The following is a 16,717-nucleotide window of genomic DNA, read 5'->3' on the forward strand; positions in this document are numbered from 1 at the left end:
GGCGCCCCTGCAACCATGGCGCCCTGTGCGGTCGCACAGGTCGCACACCCCTAAGGCCGGCCCTGAATCCAAGTGTCCTACTTGGACTGAATGCCAATGCTTTACACTCGCAGAGGAAGTAGTGCAGTGGACCCTGTGGTAAAAGCACAGCCGCTAGCACTGTGTGTGAGCAGCCATAAGGGAAGGGTGTGAAGTGTGATGAATGAGGTGTGATTGAGTACAAATGTCTAGTATAAGGGTGCAAGTGTGTGTTAGTGTGAAACATTTAAATACTTAAACAGGCTTCAAGTACATTTGGGAAATGTATTTTAAAGGAGGAGAAATGTTAGAATAAGAGGTAATAAACAAGAGGACTAGAAGTTTAGATATAATGTAAGGAAATTTTACTTTACTAAGATGGAGGGAGAAAAATGGAACAACCTTTTATCAGAAGTGGTAGATGCTGAAAAAGAGAGGAAATTCATTGAGCCTGTCCTGATGTGCGTGTGTCTGGCTGTCGGTGTGGCAGAGGCTGTCCTGATGTGTGTTTGGGTGTCGGTGTGGCAGAGCCTGTCCTGGTGTGTATGTTCGGGTGTCGGTGTGTCAGAGCCTGTCCTGGTGTGTGTTTTGGTGTTGGTATGGCAGAGCCTGTCCTGGTGTGTGTGTATTTAAGTATTGGTGTGGCAGAGCCTGTCCTGGTGTGTGTGTCTGGTTGTCGGTGGCGCAGAGCCTGTTCTGGTGTGTGTGTGTCAGGCTGTCGGTGTGGCAGAACCTGTCCTGGTGTATGTGTTTGGGTGCCAGTGTTGCAGAGCCTGTCCTGGTGTGTGGTGTCGGTGTGGCAAAGCCTGTCCTGGTGTGTGTGTGTGTGTTGGGGTGTGGTGTGGTAAAGCCTGTCCTGGTGTGTGTGTATGTGTGTTTGGGTATCAGTGTGGCAGAGCCTGTCCTGGAGTGTGTGTTTGAGTGTCGGTATGGCAGAGCCTGTCCTGGTGTGTGTGTATTTAAGTATTGGTGTGGCAGAGCCTGTCCTGGTGTGTGTGTCTGGTTGTCGGTGGCGCAGAGCCTGTTCTGGTGTGTGTGTGTCGGGCTGTCGGTGTGGCAGAACCTGTCCTGGTGTATGTGTTTGGGTGCCAGTGTTGCAGAGCCTGTCCTGGTGTGTGGTGTTGGTGTGGCAAAGCCTGTCCTGGTGTGTGTGTGTGTGTGTGTGTGTGTGTTGGGGTGTGGTGTGGTAAAGCCTGTCCTGGTGTGTGTGTATGTGTGTTTGGGTGTCAGTGTGGCAGAGCCTGTCCTGGAGTGTGTGTTTGAGTGTCGGTGTGGCAGAGCCTGTTCTGGTGTGTTGTGTCGGTGTGACAAAGCCTGTCCTGGTGTGTAGGTTTGGGTGCCAATGTGGCAGAGCCTGTCCTGGTGTTTGTATTTGGTCATCTGTTTCCTGGCACTGTAGGAATAAATTGAACAATTTCATTTTTATTTTTCTAGAGATAAAACACCCTATTTTGCCTGACATTTTATGCAAAGTTTATTGAAAACAGCATACTTTTCATTTTGTGACTTGGATGCCAAATCTAAAGAGGTGTTAAATCACTCTGCCTTTAATATAAAAAAAAAACCAGATCTATATTTGGGCAACTTATCTGTGGGGCCTTATCAGTCCGGGACGCGGGACGCAATTGGCCCTCGGGCCGGACTTTGGACATGCCTGCCCTAAGACAAGAAGTAAAACATGATGTAATATTTAGATGTCCCTTAGTATGCTAAAATGCAATCCAATTAATTCAGACTTTCCTATAGGAATTTAGGTAATAACTTGAATTATTTATTACACAGATTTTATTGCTTAAAAAAGTAGGGTAACCGATAATTTTAATTTTCTCAGGGTCATGTACGTCTGTACAGGTCAAAAATATGGAACGCTTCACGAATTTGCGTGTCATCCTTGCGCAGGGGCCATGCTAATCTTCTCTGTATCGTTCCAATTTTAGTATATGTGCTGCCGAAGCAAGCACGTCTTCATACTAAAGGTGATTTTCTTATATGGTTCGCTATTATGTTTTCCTTAAGGTTATGGTGAGCAGAGTTTTGGTTTTCATTTATATATAGACTCATGTATGACCTATGACATCGTTAGTTTGTTTAGTTTTGTTTAGTTTTAGTGTTTTGTATTTATTTTCACTTTTAATTGACTATCTCATAAGTAAACTTGCTTACAATGCATGCTGGGAAGATGAATATATTATAACGTGTTTCGCTTTGTCGAATCCCATAACACACAGCGGTCGCAGGAGAGCTCCAAATACCAGAGCAAACTACCATCAGTGGGAAAATCTGGCGACATGGAGAACAAATCGCATTGTTTCTCATATTTTGATCTCTAAGCTTTCACGGTCACACCGACTTCAGAGGCCATCGGAAGCGGAAGGTATGCCGGAAGTTGCTTTCCGAGAGGAATTTGTTCATCCCCGGAGGGTTCCCGAAGTACCCTATTCATATCGTTAGGGGTCTTAACGAATGAGCTATCTTTCTCGTACGTAGACTAGATAGAAACCCTGATAACCGTCACATCTCTGCACAGGCAGATACAAGGTCATCACATGACTTAAGTACAGGTAAACCTGAACATTTCTCGAATTAATGACAATTATGGTGTTTAAAATATTGTCTCCTGACGTTATATAAGGTGAAAAGAAAGAATATTCGCTGTTGTATCCTGTAAAACTTAACGCAGGCCTGCATTTTTTTCAGTGGGGCCACATGGGCTTAATTGTGGCAAGCAGCTGGCATCTATGGGATGGTATTGTTCCCTTCGTATTACATGGTGACCGTGGCTTGTGCTTATGTAGCTTTGATTTAGTTTATATGTAATTTATTTCAATATATGGTTTTGCTTGTTTAATAAGAATTATTCCATTTTTAAAATTAATTCCTTGGGCTGCATCCTGTATAGAGTTGGCAGGGTATATGACCTGCTGCTCACTGAATATATTGGTGGTTCTTCATACTCTTTTCTCTCTTTTCTCATACAGGAGCACTCAGGATGTCTGAGAACCAGGGGAACATACCCCTAAACAACGCTAATGGAAACCGGGTACGAACCCCCAACTTGAATCAGAATCCCCTCATCAATGTGCGCGACAGACTTTTTCATGCGCTGTTCTTCAAGATGGCCGTCACCTACGCAAGGCTATTCCCTCCATCTTTCCGTCGAATATTTGAATTTTTTGTGCTGCTTAAGGTAATCATACGGTATTTCTTAATGCAAATAGTCATACTGATTGGTTTTGCTAGATTTAGCAGCTGACTTGCGATTCATTAGGCGAGTTGATGGGAGTTTGAGTTGAGCCCTTGAAATTATCTCATTCACTGATTAAAAAAGCAATAAAAAAACAAATGACGTGTTTGTTGTAAGGGCTAATAATAACTCATGGGGTGATGTTCAACAAACTGGTTCTTTGTCACCTCCATTTCTACCCTGATCACCTTCTACTATTGGAGCTTTGCTTTCGCATTTTTTTATTTTTTTTTATTTTTTTTTTAGCATTTATTTCCTGCACAAAGACTCTGCATGCTGACGTGAAGTTCTGTTTTCTTTGGCGTAGTAATTTTGTTAATGAATTATTAGTGCTATGGCCAAATAAACAGGGTCTTGGAAACATGGGTACGTTTTGAGAGCAAGCTTTAGCTTTGACCTGTACTGAGGCAGCCCCCACAACTTAAATATTTCTCTTGTTTAATAGAAGCTATTGATGATCTAAGTTGTCGTTACATTTCATAATATCATAAGCACTCATCGACCAAAATGAACCTGCATATGTAGCCAGAGCAAGGAACTATTAAGCATTTTTATTTTAATCTTGGTCGCAGCTAGCTTTTGGTGGACTCAACCCTGAGTTCATAAATAAGCACAGCTCATTAAAGGGATATGACACAGCTCATTAAAGGGATATGTGGAGAGTTAAATCTGTAGCTGAAAGGAATTCAGACCATTATACATTTTCAAATCATTAAGAAATGTCTTGGCATGCAGTGCAAAAGTTGCAGAACTAATCACTCCCCTGCCCTAACCTCATTTGTTTGAACAAATTCCTAGACTAACAACTTATATCAGACCAAGAAAAAAAGAGATATAATCATTAATGCCTTTTACAGCTGAGCTCTCTCTGTAGCTTGCAGCAAATTTATTTTCATATATATATATAATTATTATTTATTGTTTTATATAGCGCTGTACAATGGATATAAATCTTATTGTTTTGAGCTCAATTGTAGGATTAGGGAAGGTGAGACTTCTACAACAAAATGTTAGTAAATTCTCAAGACAGGCAAAACCTATTGGTGCAGATGTGTCTTCTAACTCACGATTTACCGTGGGTTTCTGTAATATGGTTAGTTTCTTGTAAATACGGTGAAAACTTAGATTGTCCGTAGATACCCATGCTGAGATTGGCTGCACTTTGTCATACGTTTTCTAAAGTCTTCTGTAATCTAGTTCTTTAGTTCTCCTTTTTATTTGACACCATAAGTATCCCATAGCAGATAAATCTCATTAGTGATCTGGGATGACCGACGTCAAGTGGAAAGATAAGCTTCTGAGACGCAAAAATAAATGTTTGTGGTAGTAATTAAATGGAAGTGTTTGTTTTTGGAAAAAAAAACATTAAAGTTTTGCTTAATGATTTATTTTGTCGTATTCAGTACTGGGATATTCTGAGGAATAATTACACCAATGGCTTTTCTTTTTCTTTTTTAATACCGTATTTGCTCGATTTATAAGACAAGGTTTTTTTCCAGAGCAAATGCCCTCGTCTTATAATCAGGGTCGTCTTATAATCAGACCTCAAATAGGTCTGATTATGAGACTAAGATCCAGATCCCGTGCAGCGATATGCATGGGATGCAGGGCTCAAGCGGAAGTTGTCTACGCGAATCGCGTAGAGCTCTACACGCTGCCCGGACTAAGCACCGGGGACTCAGAAGCACCGGTAAGTTGGGAGGGAGGGAGTGTTAAATGGGGGTGTAAGGCATTTCTGGAGGCAGAGTGCTCTGTGAAATGCTTTTTAACCCCTTTAATGCCACTCTGCCTCCAGAAATGCCTTTTAACCCTCTATACGCCACTCTGTCTCCTGAAATGCCTTATACCTCCCTATATGCCACTTTGCCCCATAATATGCCTTTTAACCTCCTAAATGCCAGAGTGGCATATAGGGGTATAAGGCAATTCTGGAGGCAGAGTGGCAGATAGGGGTCAAAAGGCATATCATGGGGCACAGTGGCATATAGAGGGTTAAAAGGCGTATCATGGGGCACAGTGGCATTTAGAGGGTTAAAAGGCATATCATGGGGCACAGTGGCATATATGGGGTATAAGGCATTTCTGGGGCACAGTGGCAAGCCTGGGGGCAGATGTGCATAACTGGGGGGGCAGGTTGAAAAAAAAAAAGGAAATAAAAACATTTTTCTCAATCATAGCTTTTATTAACAAACAATTGTTCACATTTACAGTTTACATGAACTAACATTTACTGGTGAAACTTTTTTCCTGTAGGGTCGTCTTATATTCAGGCTTTTTCTTTTTTTTCATAAGTTAATATTCAGATTTTGGGGGGCCGTCTTATAATCGAGCAAATACGGTATGTGTGGTTGAGTAAGGCAGTGACACCCTGTGGTCAGGAGAAACCCACCAATGTGCTAAGCCAGGGCTCGACAAATCCCAGGCGCCAGGTCGCCATGGCGACAGAGAATTTTGTCCTGGCGCCTAGGTGTTTGTCAGCAAAAAATTGCCCCCGCGTCACCAGGAGTCTGGGCAGACAGCACAGCCACTCCGAGCCCGCCCCCGAGCCTGAGATCACTCCCACGGAGTGATCCTGTAGGCTGAAAACGCGGTTGCAGGAAAACCAGCAATCGTGTTTTCAGCTGCCACAGGCAGCTTTAGGGAAGGGGGTTGTCTGTTGATTGGGTGGGGACCTGACCCAACACCCCCCAGCTGCCTGATTGCTCCATGAGAGCGACAGTGCAGCGTTAACCCCTTCAATGCCGCGATAGTGTCATTTTAGGGGTTAATTCCCGTTTTGTACGGGGCTCTGCTGCTGGTGGTCTGCCAGGCAGACCAGCAACAGCAAAAACGAGCCTCCATAAGCCCTTTGATGACTTCTGTAGGCATGGAAGCCTACAGCAGTCATCAAAGAGACTCCCCCTGCAATGGCTGGTCTATAGACCAGCAATTGCGTCCCAGCTGCCAGAGGCAGCTTCAGAGACAGAGGAGAGGGTTCTTTGGTCTGAGTGTGGAGACCAGCCCCAACACCCCCCTGCTGCCTGATCGCTCCATGAGAGCGACAGTGCAGCGTTAACCCCTTCAATACCACAATTGTGTATGACACATTCGTGGCATTGCAGGGGTTAACATCTGTCCCCACAAGCTTGTGGGGACTAAATATCGGTCAATGCTGTGCTCCAATGGAACATCAGCATCGAAAGAGTTAAAAAAACAAAACAAAAAAAAAAAAACCCAGCACTGACCTGAAAGTCCAGGGTGCTTCCAGGTCAAATGCTGTGAGTTTAGTAAGTGGGCTGATGATGATCAGATCACTCCTGACCAACTGTTAGGTAAAAAAAAATCCTGGCTCCTAACTTTTTTACCTGGCGCCTAGATTCACAACAAATTTGTCAAGCCCTGTGCTAAGCAAACCCTGGTACAAACTCGAAAACCATTGTAGCAGTGACATACTAAGGTAGACAAGCTTCTTGCAGCAATGGTTCTAGCTTCCTTTTAGCCGACTGGGACAGGTGCCAATAATAGTTAATTTTTGTTTTCAAAGGACGAGGTCTTTGAAATGTACTTTGTATTATAGGTCCTAATCTTTGCTATCTAAAAATAAGTATTATATGTGTGCTTTCTCTACACAGGCTTTGCTTCCTGAGGTAATTGCCCTAAACCATGAATAGTTTTGAACTACTGACAAAAAATGTTTAAATGCTTCTTTTGTCTTTTTTTTTTTTATCCTGACTGATATATTTGTACCACTGTATTATCATAGATCCTTTTTTTTGCCTTTTTAATTTTGTAATATTAAACTAGGGCTGAAACAACTAATCGATAAAATCGATAATAATTGATAATGAAAATCGTTGTCAACCATTTTCATTATCTATTAGTCGAATCAATTTTTTTTTTATCCTTATATAATCCGACCTCAAACAGAGATCGGATTATAACACTAGAATCCAGATCCCCCGCAACGCTGCAGGGGACCTGGATTCCCTTCACTGTCGGCCGGTCTCTCACTTCCGTCTCTCTCCCCCCTCCCATACACCCCTCTGACTCCTCCCCCCTCCCATACAACCCTCTGACTCCTCCCCCCTCCCATATACCCCTCTGACTCCTCCCCCTCCCATACACTGCTCTGCCTCTCTCCCGACTCCCTGGTATTTTGTGAACCTCCATTGCTCAGCGTAAGTGAAGGGCAGTAACGGAGGCTGTCTGTGCACATCGTGCAGACCCCCACGGCTGACAGATAATCGAGGTCTCCTGCAGAGGATCATCCTCTCTGTCAGCTGGTGGGGGTCTGCATCGCACAGACAGCCTCCGTTACTGCCCTTCACTTACGCTGAGGCTTCTACGAAGCTGCAGTGTAAGTGCCTGTCAGCAAGGAGGTTCACAAAACACCAGGGAGTCGGGAGAGAGGCAGAGTGGTGTATGGGGGGTATAATGAATTTCAGGGAGGCAGAATGGCATATCTGGGGGAGTTAGAGTGGTGTATAGGGGAGGTAGAGTGGTGTATGGGGGGTGTGACGGAAGCCTCCATCACTGGGACCACTGGAGAGGCCTGCCTGCCAGCCTCCTCCCTATTGACTATGGGCCCTGGGTTTGTAAAGGCTTCTGTGGCTACCCCCAGCAGTATCATCTCATCACTGGCTGAGGGAATTATCTCCAGCAGACAGCCCGGATCTGCCACCAGGGAGTGACCACCATTCTTTCACGTTAATGTTATGTAAATCAGTCTCCCCCCACCTATTCTATTGTTAATCCCGTACTGCCCCTGTTGTCTCTGGGAGGCAGATTAAGGGGGCGGTTTGTGTCCCAATATCTTGTTTTATGTAAATATGTGTTTTGCTGGATATATCCAGCCCTGTGTGTCCAAAATCAGTCGTTTGGTTTTACCCTACACTGAGTCTCGGTTAGTGACTGGGGAACCGGGGAAAGTGTGTTGTCCCAGGCTAAGGGAGCACAAGACGGCGGAGGTAGTCGGTCGGACTAGCCAGCTCTGTGACAGGGGGTATAATGAATTTCAGAGTGGCATATCTGGGGGAGGCAGAGTGGTGAATCGGGGAGAATTTCAGGGTGGTGCAGGGCATTTATGGGGAGCGGAGTGGCATATCAGGGTGCACAGTGACATATAGGGAGGTATAAGGCATAAATGGGGGCGAGTGGCATATTGGAAGTTATAAGGCATATCAGGGGGGCATAAGACATATCTGGGGGTAAAAGGTATATCAGGGGGCTCAGTTGGATATCACTGGCATATAAGGAGTATAAGGCATATCAGGGGCACAGTGGAATCTCTGGCATATAAGAGGTATAAGGCATATATGGGGGCAGAGTGGCAAGCTGGGGGTCAGATGTGCATAACTGGGGGCAGTTTGGTACATAAAAGAAAATATAAACAAGGCTTTTTTCTCAGTTTTTATTAAATATGAAAAATAGTTAACATATGAATTAATATTTATTAATAACTTTGTATTTAAACCTAGTTTGAGAAACACTGCGTTTGGGTAGCTTTTATTATTATGTCAGTAAAATAAGAAGGTGAATAGCGAGAGGCCATTGGAATAAAGAGATGAAAGTGTAAATTGTACGTTTTTTATTACATTATTTTAAATGAAAAAAAAATTGAATTTTTTATCCGATTAATCGAAAAAAATATCGGCCAACTAATCGATTATTAAAATAATCGTTAGTTGCAGCCCTATATTAAACAGCAGCCTTTCAAGAGCATCCGTCACTGTATCATAATGCAATTTCTTTTTTTTTTTTTTCTTTTTATAAATGGGGCAGATTTTACTCCTAGTCTAACATTGGAAAATTACTGATATACTTCTCATTGTCTGTTTGACTCTCCTGTTTAGGCCCTTTTGGTACTCTTTATCCTGGCCTACATTCACATTGCCTTTTCCCGTTCTCCCATCAACTGCTTGGAGCATGTACGGGATAAATGGCCCAGAGATGGGATCCTTCGGGTGGAGATCCAGTTGAATTCAAGCCGTGCACCCATCTTTCTGCAATTCTATGACAGTGATACCTTTCCAGGACTTGTTAAGGAGCCTCTGGGGGATGAAGAGGAAGAAGATGATGAGGAAGAGATGTCTGTGGACATGTACCAGAACAGTTCCATAAAGGTAATGGAGAAACTTGATATGGCTAGCTTGTAAATGTTCTGTTTTATTGTTTATTTGCAGTATACATTGTTTTCTACTTGTTTGGTAGCTAATCACATGGCATGTCTACCCCTATTCTGGCAGAATAGACCATTCTAGGTATTCATAGGTATTAGTAGTCTGAGAGGTGAATAGTATAATAGAACTATTTACAGCAAAGCTGTGAGATAATATTGGGTTTTGAATAGAATAACATAAAATCTAAATGTACTCCTGACTATGCTTCTATATGAATGCTGTACAACCCTGCAACTAATATACTATGATCTTTTAGTGTTTACTTTGGTTGTTCCAAACCTTTGAATAAAAAAAAAAATATACCCCAAATTACTTTTGGATGTTTGTTTTGAGGACCGTATCTTCCTATATCCTTTCTTTTTATTATTAGTGAATGTCAAAGGCTTAGAGATCTGCCGCAGATCTTGAAAAATACTGTGGGTGGCTTGATGGGAGTAGTTGTGGGTAACATGAGCATGGCAGTATTGTTTTGCAGACTTTGTGTTCCTCATTGATTATCCTCAAGTGTCTGTCTTTGCCTTTTTTTTACAGTTTCAGTTGGATATCGAACCTAAAGTGTTCACAAAGCCATCCTTAGAAAGTGTCACACAGACTTCTGAGAACCAAAGTCAGGCTTTATCATTTAGTGATACTGCTAGTAAAGGTAAGCATCTCGTTTTTCAAGAGAGTGGTCTTTAGGCTTGCGATAGACTCGGTTTAATTTAAAGGGTTACCATTTTTTATATTAAAAAAGTTGTTATCCTCTGCTATGTAGTGCAGTAGTTTAGTGTTGCTTAAAAATATAAACCTCTTCTTTATTTTTGTTCTGTCTTGCCAAATAGTGAATGTATGACCTGTGCCTACTTGTGCTCATTTTATGGTTTCTTCCATATGTCCGCACCTTTTTGCCCAGGGAGTCGGGGTTTGAATCCTGTATAGAGTGTACCACTGTAGTAATACCTGATGATTTCTTTGGTGCATAGCCAGAATTTGAAAGAGCTAAAACTCTAAACACACAATCTAAACTTAACTTAGGTGTTTTCTTTTCAAGAAAAGTTATTAGGTATTAATAGTAATGTTTTCTATAGTGTTTTTAGTACATGCTCCTAGTTTTTTCCCCTCTGTGTTTATTACAAATCCAATGAACTGCTGTCCCTTAATCATTTTTCTCCCTTGACAGCATGGCCTCAAGAAGAATATATAGTAGAATACTCACTGGAATATGGCTTTCTTCGCTTATCGCAAAGCACACGGCAGAAACTCAATATCCCAGTTATGGTGGTGACACTTGGTGAGTCCTCAAGTGTGCGTGTGTCTGTGTGACAACTGTATACAATAGTGTACATCCTGTTTAGCACTACAACAAACTAATCGATAATACCGTATTTGCCCGATTATAAGACAAGGTATTTCTTCAGAGCAAATGCTCTGAAAAATACCCCTTGTCTAATATTTAAGGTCGTCTTATAATCAGAACTAAAATAGAGGTCTGACTACAAGACTAAGATCCAGACCCCCTGTAGCGCTGCAGGGAACCTGAATCCTCCTCTCTGGCTGCCGGCACTTCTGTTGGGGCCTCTATGACAGAGCACTGGCATGACGTGATTTTCCGGTGCTCCGTCATAAAAGCCACGGCGGAAGTGGCAGGGACCAACAGAGGTCATCTACGTGCATCGCTCGTAGATGCTTTGTTTTTGTTTTTTTTCCTGGGTTTTTGCTCACAGGCCTAAGTCGGTGAATGAATGACAGACACTCCCCCCCGCCCACACACACACCACCCCTTCTTTCTCCAAATTCGAAACCTCAGCACCATAGTGTTTAATGTGTAGTTTTACGTTTACTATGTTTAAAACCTCTCATCTTGCTTCATCTTAAAATTAGTACAATGTATTTGTTTTACAAACCCGCATTTGTGTATAAAACATGGAAGCAGATAAACTTAACTTCGCGTTGTTGTTGTTGTATAAATGGTTATTCCATTAGTGGTTTTCTTTTTTTCTTTTAACTTTCCTTCTTGAGCTGGAGTTAGAATATCAACTAATTCTATTTTTTTGTCAGACGTCCGCTTTCAAAATGAGAAGTAGTCTCTGAATTTTTTGTCAAGTATATCTAAAATGCTTGAAACAAAAACACAAACTATACATACTTTTAATAAATATTTAATGTAAAAGCTGTGAAAGTTACTTGATCAGTTATGTCTCTCTTCCTCTCCATTACCCTTTAAAACAGACCCCACCCGAGACCTGTGCTTTGGGGACAGATTCAGCCGCTTCCTGTTGGATGAGTTTCTGGGCTATGATGATATTCTCATGTCAAGTGTAAAAGCTTTGGCCGAAAATGAAGAAAATAAAGGTGTGTGCCATGCTTCATAATTATACTTTTTTCCTAGTCCATTGCCGTTCCTGGGTTGTATATAATTCCCGCTCTTTTTCTCCAGGATTCCTAAGGAATGTAGTTTCAGGGGAACACTACCGCTTTGTAAGCATGTGGATGGCTCGCACCTCATACCTTGCTGCCTTCGTCATCATGGTCATATTTGTAAGTTCATCAAATAACCGTAATACTATGTATTAATATCCTAGCATAGCATCTGTTAGCTATTAATGCTGTGTCATGCTTAAGGCCACATAATCTGATGCAGTTTTCACAAGTACGCACTTGGTTGCAATCCAGAAACTTAGAAATGCTAAAGAGTTTTGTCTACACACCTCGCATTTAGGGCATGTGACCTGTATACACATCCCATGACCCAATTCAGCAGTAAAATACAGCTAACGATATTTTCCTCAGAGCCTCCTTGGCCAACGTATGTGTTTGTTTTAATCAATCTTTCACTCCAGTTTAAATGTGTTTAAGCTTAAAAGTATTCAGACCATCTTTGGTAAGCTCTGTGCGTGCAACAAAATACATATTTCTATTTAGTTTCCCTTTCAATCAGAATCATTAATCCAAAGTAAAGACCACAAATAAGATTGAGGTGGGACTAAGTTAGAAACCATGCTTGGATTGTGAAACCAGGCCTTCCTTCAACCTAATGAAAGCCCTCACAGGAGTTCATAGGGATGCAAGTAAGGACCAGAAAACCTACCAGTTGCTTGTTGTAGGATGAAAGCCTATGCCAACTCTTTCAGCTATAAAATATTAATAGAAAAGTGGCTATTTGTGAAACCTCATGTGACACTTAATTCATTTTTTTTTTTTGCCAAATCTTGTTTGTTTATATTTTTTGTCCATGTTCCATCCTTTAGACTCTGTCGGTTTCCATGCTCTTGAGGTATTCTCACCATCAGATATTTGTCTTTATTGGTAAGTACCAAAAATCTTTTGTTGTGTCTGTAAGCAGCTTGTTTTTGTTTTGTTTTTTTTTGCTTACTCATTTTGTTTTTGTCCAGTGGACTTGCTGCAGATGTTAGAGATGAATATGAGTATTGCCTTCCCAGCTGCTCCGTTGCTCACTGTGATCCTGGCACTTGTAGGTAAGGCACACATTTCCTTCGCCCAGTTGTCTCACCTGCCTATTGTTGCACCTCAGAAAGCGTGTTTTTCTGCTTTTTAACATGCCTTTCTTTCTCAGGAATGGAAGCCATTATGTCCGAGTTTTTCAACGACACAACCACTGCTTTCTACATCATCCTAATTGTGTGGCTCGCTGATCAGTATGATGCAATTTGCTGCCACACCAATACCAGCAAGAGGCACTGGCTCAGGTCAGAATATGCAACTGGCCATCATCTGTGTGATGCTCTGTTCCTGCTCCACTCTTGGGCCCAGCTTTAGCTACACATTGCTGCTGGATCGCTTTACACTTTGCTCAGTTTAATGGGATCCTAGGCGAGACATAGGATTGATTGGTCTGGGTATTGCCCTCAGATGAATTTTTAGTAAAAACATTATACCTAAAATCATAAGGGATATACTATCCTTCTTGAATACTGTAATTCCTCCCACTTCAAATAGTTCTGTGCTGCTATATCTCTGATTTGCTTTATTTGGCTGCATTTTCCTGTAAATCATCTGACATGTAAGGGACTTTTAAGTTGCTGCTTTAACTCTGGAATGTAGCCTTCCACCCATTACAGCTCTGATATTTTGCCTTTAACCATTTAATTATCCAATGCATTTTTTATTTCTTATATAGGCTCTTTCCATCCAGTACCCCACAGCACCATATTTGCCATCAGCCTCTGATTATTCCTTTTTTTTTTTTTATTAGTTTTTTTTTTGCTCTTTTCCCACAGGTTTTTCTACTTGTATCACTTCGCGTTTTATGCTTATCACTATCGTTTTAATGGGCAGTACAGCAGCCTAGCACTCGTTACATCTTGGCTTTTCATTCAGGTAATGCTACCTTTCTGCTTTAACTTTCTAAATCTAAATAGAATGTTGTTACTGCTGTTTAAGTTATTAGTCTGCTTGGAGTTGTCTGTTAAACATGATGTTTGTCTCTGGGGCATGATGCTCGTTAAAAGATAGTGAGTCCCTGAAAATCGTTTTGAATGATCCTCAACGCTATTCATCATTTGAAAGAATACATACAACCAAATAAAAAAAAAACAATCTAGATATTTTTGCATAATATTTTTTAATGAATATTTCGTAGGTACTGGGTACTAATCCTGCACTAAAGGTATAAGTTAGGTGGGAAGTGCCTGACTAGCACCCAAGATTTGACCTATTCAATAATTTATTAGTTTTGGGAGTCTGATTTGGAATTAGGTGACAAATAGTACTGCCGCAAAATTTTAAGACTTTGTTACTTGGAAATATGTAATGTTTTCTAGTGGTTGGTTTTATTTACAGTGCATTGCAAATGTATTCAGAACCTTTACCTATTCTCTAGTATTTCTGAATTACTGTAATTTATTGTATATGTTTCTGTATTTATACTAAAACCGTGAGGCTCAAAATCGTGACATTGCTTTTACTTTGGTAAGATTTTATTAAAAATTAAAAAAAACAAAAAACAATGTTGCATAAGTATTTAACAACTCCAGGTTTATGCACATGGCAGAAGTGCCCTAATGAGGGCACTTATTAACCATTACCCTCTACTAGTGTTCAATTAATGTTGCTGTCAAAGTTCAGAATAAAGGAAAATGAAGACACAGTTCTACAGAAGTTAAAGTAATACAGATGCGTGTATTAGGAAAAGGGTGCAAAATAATGTTCTAGTGTTTGGATTTCTCAAGGAGTACAGTTGGATCAACAGTCAGAAAGTGAAAGCTCTGTTCCTCAAAACTTGCAGGACACTTGTGATTCCCTGGCCAGATGAATTTCACATGGTCGTTCAATGGCATTTAGTCTGCCTTTTAAATATCTCAACCGTCCTGCAAGTGAACTGAATTTAAGACAAGGGCAGAGTATCGTTTGGCCACGTTAATCAGATTTATAAAAATTTGTACTGCTCTGAAATGAGGGTATTGTTAGAGAGCCCGAAAGTGCATACGTACACTGGTAATGCTAAGCCATTGCTGTCAGTGCCACATTCTATCCTGACTGCTCCCCGCTATATAGTTACATTAGTTATTAATGAACAGAATTAACTTGTGAAAAAATCTAGTCAGGAACTCATGATATTGAGTTCCCTTAGTCTTTCCTGGTTTAAATATATTTATCATTTATTAGGCCCTCCTCTGAACTGTCTCTAATGTGTTAATATGCTTCTGGAGATGGGGTCTCCAGAGGTGTATGCAATACTCTAGGTGAGACCCGTCCAGAGATCTGTAAAATGGCATAACAACCTCCCTCTTCCTGCTACTTATGCCTCTTCCTATGCAACCCAGCACCCTATTTGCTTTTTTGGATGCTTTATTGCATTGCCTGCCCACAGATTGTACTTTTGGCCAAGCTCTGACACTGCCCATGACTTAACACACCATCTCTACAGTGAACAAAAGCGGTGGCAGTAAAAGCACCACTGGAGTGGCTCAAGAACAAAAAAAAGTGAATGTCCCAGAGAGGCTCAAAGTCCTGTCTCATTTTCCATTGCTAATATGTAGCACTGTTTGTAAACTTTGATAGCCCTATATAAATCGAAATATCTAGAGAGTCGTCTAATTGATTAAAGTATGTGGTATGCAGAACGAGCTTAGTCATTCTTGCAGACCAAATTGCCAGGGATGGACCTTTTTTAATGTGTAGTGAATTTAATGAATTAAGACCACAGCTCTCCCAGGAACACTAGTTTTAGTGAATTAACCCCAAAGAAGAATGGGCCAAAATAACTTAAAGTTGCTATTGCAATAAAAGGTGATTCTACTAAATTTTAATGTGTGTGGGTGGTTTTCTTAACGATTTACCAAACTAAAACTAATGCCAGCTTATAATTGGTTTTGAGTTTGTGCTGGAAAAAACTTCCATATGTAATTCAGTAGTACAAGAGAATTGCTGAATGTGGACTCCAAAGTAATCTTAACTTAGTCTTAAAAACAATATATAATTTGTGTGGATGTCGTACATTTTTATATATATATGATATATATTCTCTAAAATGACCGAAAAGTTCTGATGCAACAAACCCTATTGAAATGGTTGAGATTTTCTACAGAGGAAAAACCACAATAGGGTGAGTGCTTGAAGTATAGAGAATACCTTGCATAGTAAAAAGAGTCTAATTTTAATCTTTCTTGCTTCTCCTTAGCACTCTATGATCTATTTCTTCCATCACTACGAACTCCCGGCCATCCTTCAGCAAATTCGAATCCAGGAAATGCTACTTCAGAATCAGCAGGTGGGTCAAAATCAGACCAGCCTCCAGGACAACCTCAACAACAACACAGCATCAGAACCAGCTGCAGCAGCTCCCTCTTCTACACTTGGTGTTCCACTTCATCCGCAAGCAGCCACCAATGCCCGCACAATAGGATCCTTTGATGGTTCAGGGTCTTCCGTTGGAGTCTCGAGTGATGCCCTTTCTAATGTGGTCACACCTGTTGCACAGCCTGTAGAAGCTGAGATTCATCACACGTCTCCAGATTTTGATGAGCACGTCCAAGATAATGAACCTACCGTTCCTGGTATGAGTGCAGTGACGCAAACAGGAGACCCTCCCCCCATTCCTCCGAGGGTTCCTTCTAGTAATGGCCAGAAAAGCAAGACTGAGCTCCAGACTGAAGAGGCCACTCGGCTCACAGACTGTAGCCCACTGAGATTCTCAGCAACTACTCTTGGGTTAGAGCAGGGTAGTCTCACAACTGCAGGCTCTTTAGTTCAGCTTGCAGAAGCCATTGCACCATTGCCGAGTGATACAGAGCATCCTCCATGGGACTCATGAGTTCGATATTGCTTCCACATATTGTGGTAGTAGCCCCTCACTTCT

General features: G+C 41.4%; 1 protein-coding gene and 1 non-coding gene across 2 annotated transcripts; one reads left to right on the forward strand and one right to left on the reverse strand.

Annotated features, from left to right (window-relative positions):
- Positions 1-1,872: 1,872 nt before the first annotated feature.
- Positions 1,873-1,979, reverse strand: LOC149289468 (U6 spliceosomal RNA). Its single transcript, XR_016277346.1, has one exon. It is a non-coding gene; the product is annotated as a U6 spliceosomal RNA (small nuclear RNA).
- Positions 1,980-2,394: 415 nt separating this feature from the next.
- Positions 2,395-16,672, forward strand: LOC149289469 (membralin-like). Its single transcript, XM_089490533.1, has 12 exons — positions 2,395-2,464; positions 2,997-3,205; positions 9,094-9,363; positions 9,952-10,063; positions 10,580-10,690; positions 11,629-11,751; positions 11,837-11,937; positions 12,648-12,705; positions 12,792-12,875; positions 12,974-13,106; positions 13,638-13,737; positions 16,040-16,672. The coding sequence occupies exons 1-12, from the start codon at positions 2,395-2,397 to the stop codon at positions 16,670-16,672; spliced, it is 2,004 nt and encodes a 667-aa protein (XP_089346659.1).
- Positions 16,673-16,717: the final 45 nt, after the last annotated feature.

The sequence above is a fragment of the Sceloporus occidentalis genome, unplaced genomic scaffold (assembly GCF_023333645.1).
Source record: "Sceloporus occidentalis isolate IW3139 unplaced genomic scaffold, rSceOcc1.0.p SCAF_45, whole genome shotgun sequence".
In the NCBI taxonomy this organism is placed as follows: Eukaryota; Metazoa; Chordata; class Lepidosauria; order Squamata; family Phrynosomatidae; genus Sceloporus; species Sceloporus occidentalis.

Coding starts and splice junctions, on each gene's coding strand:
- LOC149289469 (XM_089490533.1), top strand. CDS start 2,395: ATGCCGGAAGTTGCTTTCCGAGAGGAATTTGTTCATCCCCGGAGGGTT. Junction 12,876..12,973: donor TGTGATCCTGGCACTTGTAG/GTAAGGCACACA, acceptor TTTCTTTCTCAG/GAATGGAAGCCATTATGTCC. Junction 13,738..16,039: donor CATCTTGGCTTTTCATTCAG/GTAATGCTACCT, acceptor GCTTCTCCTTAG/CACTCTATGATCTATTTCTT.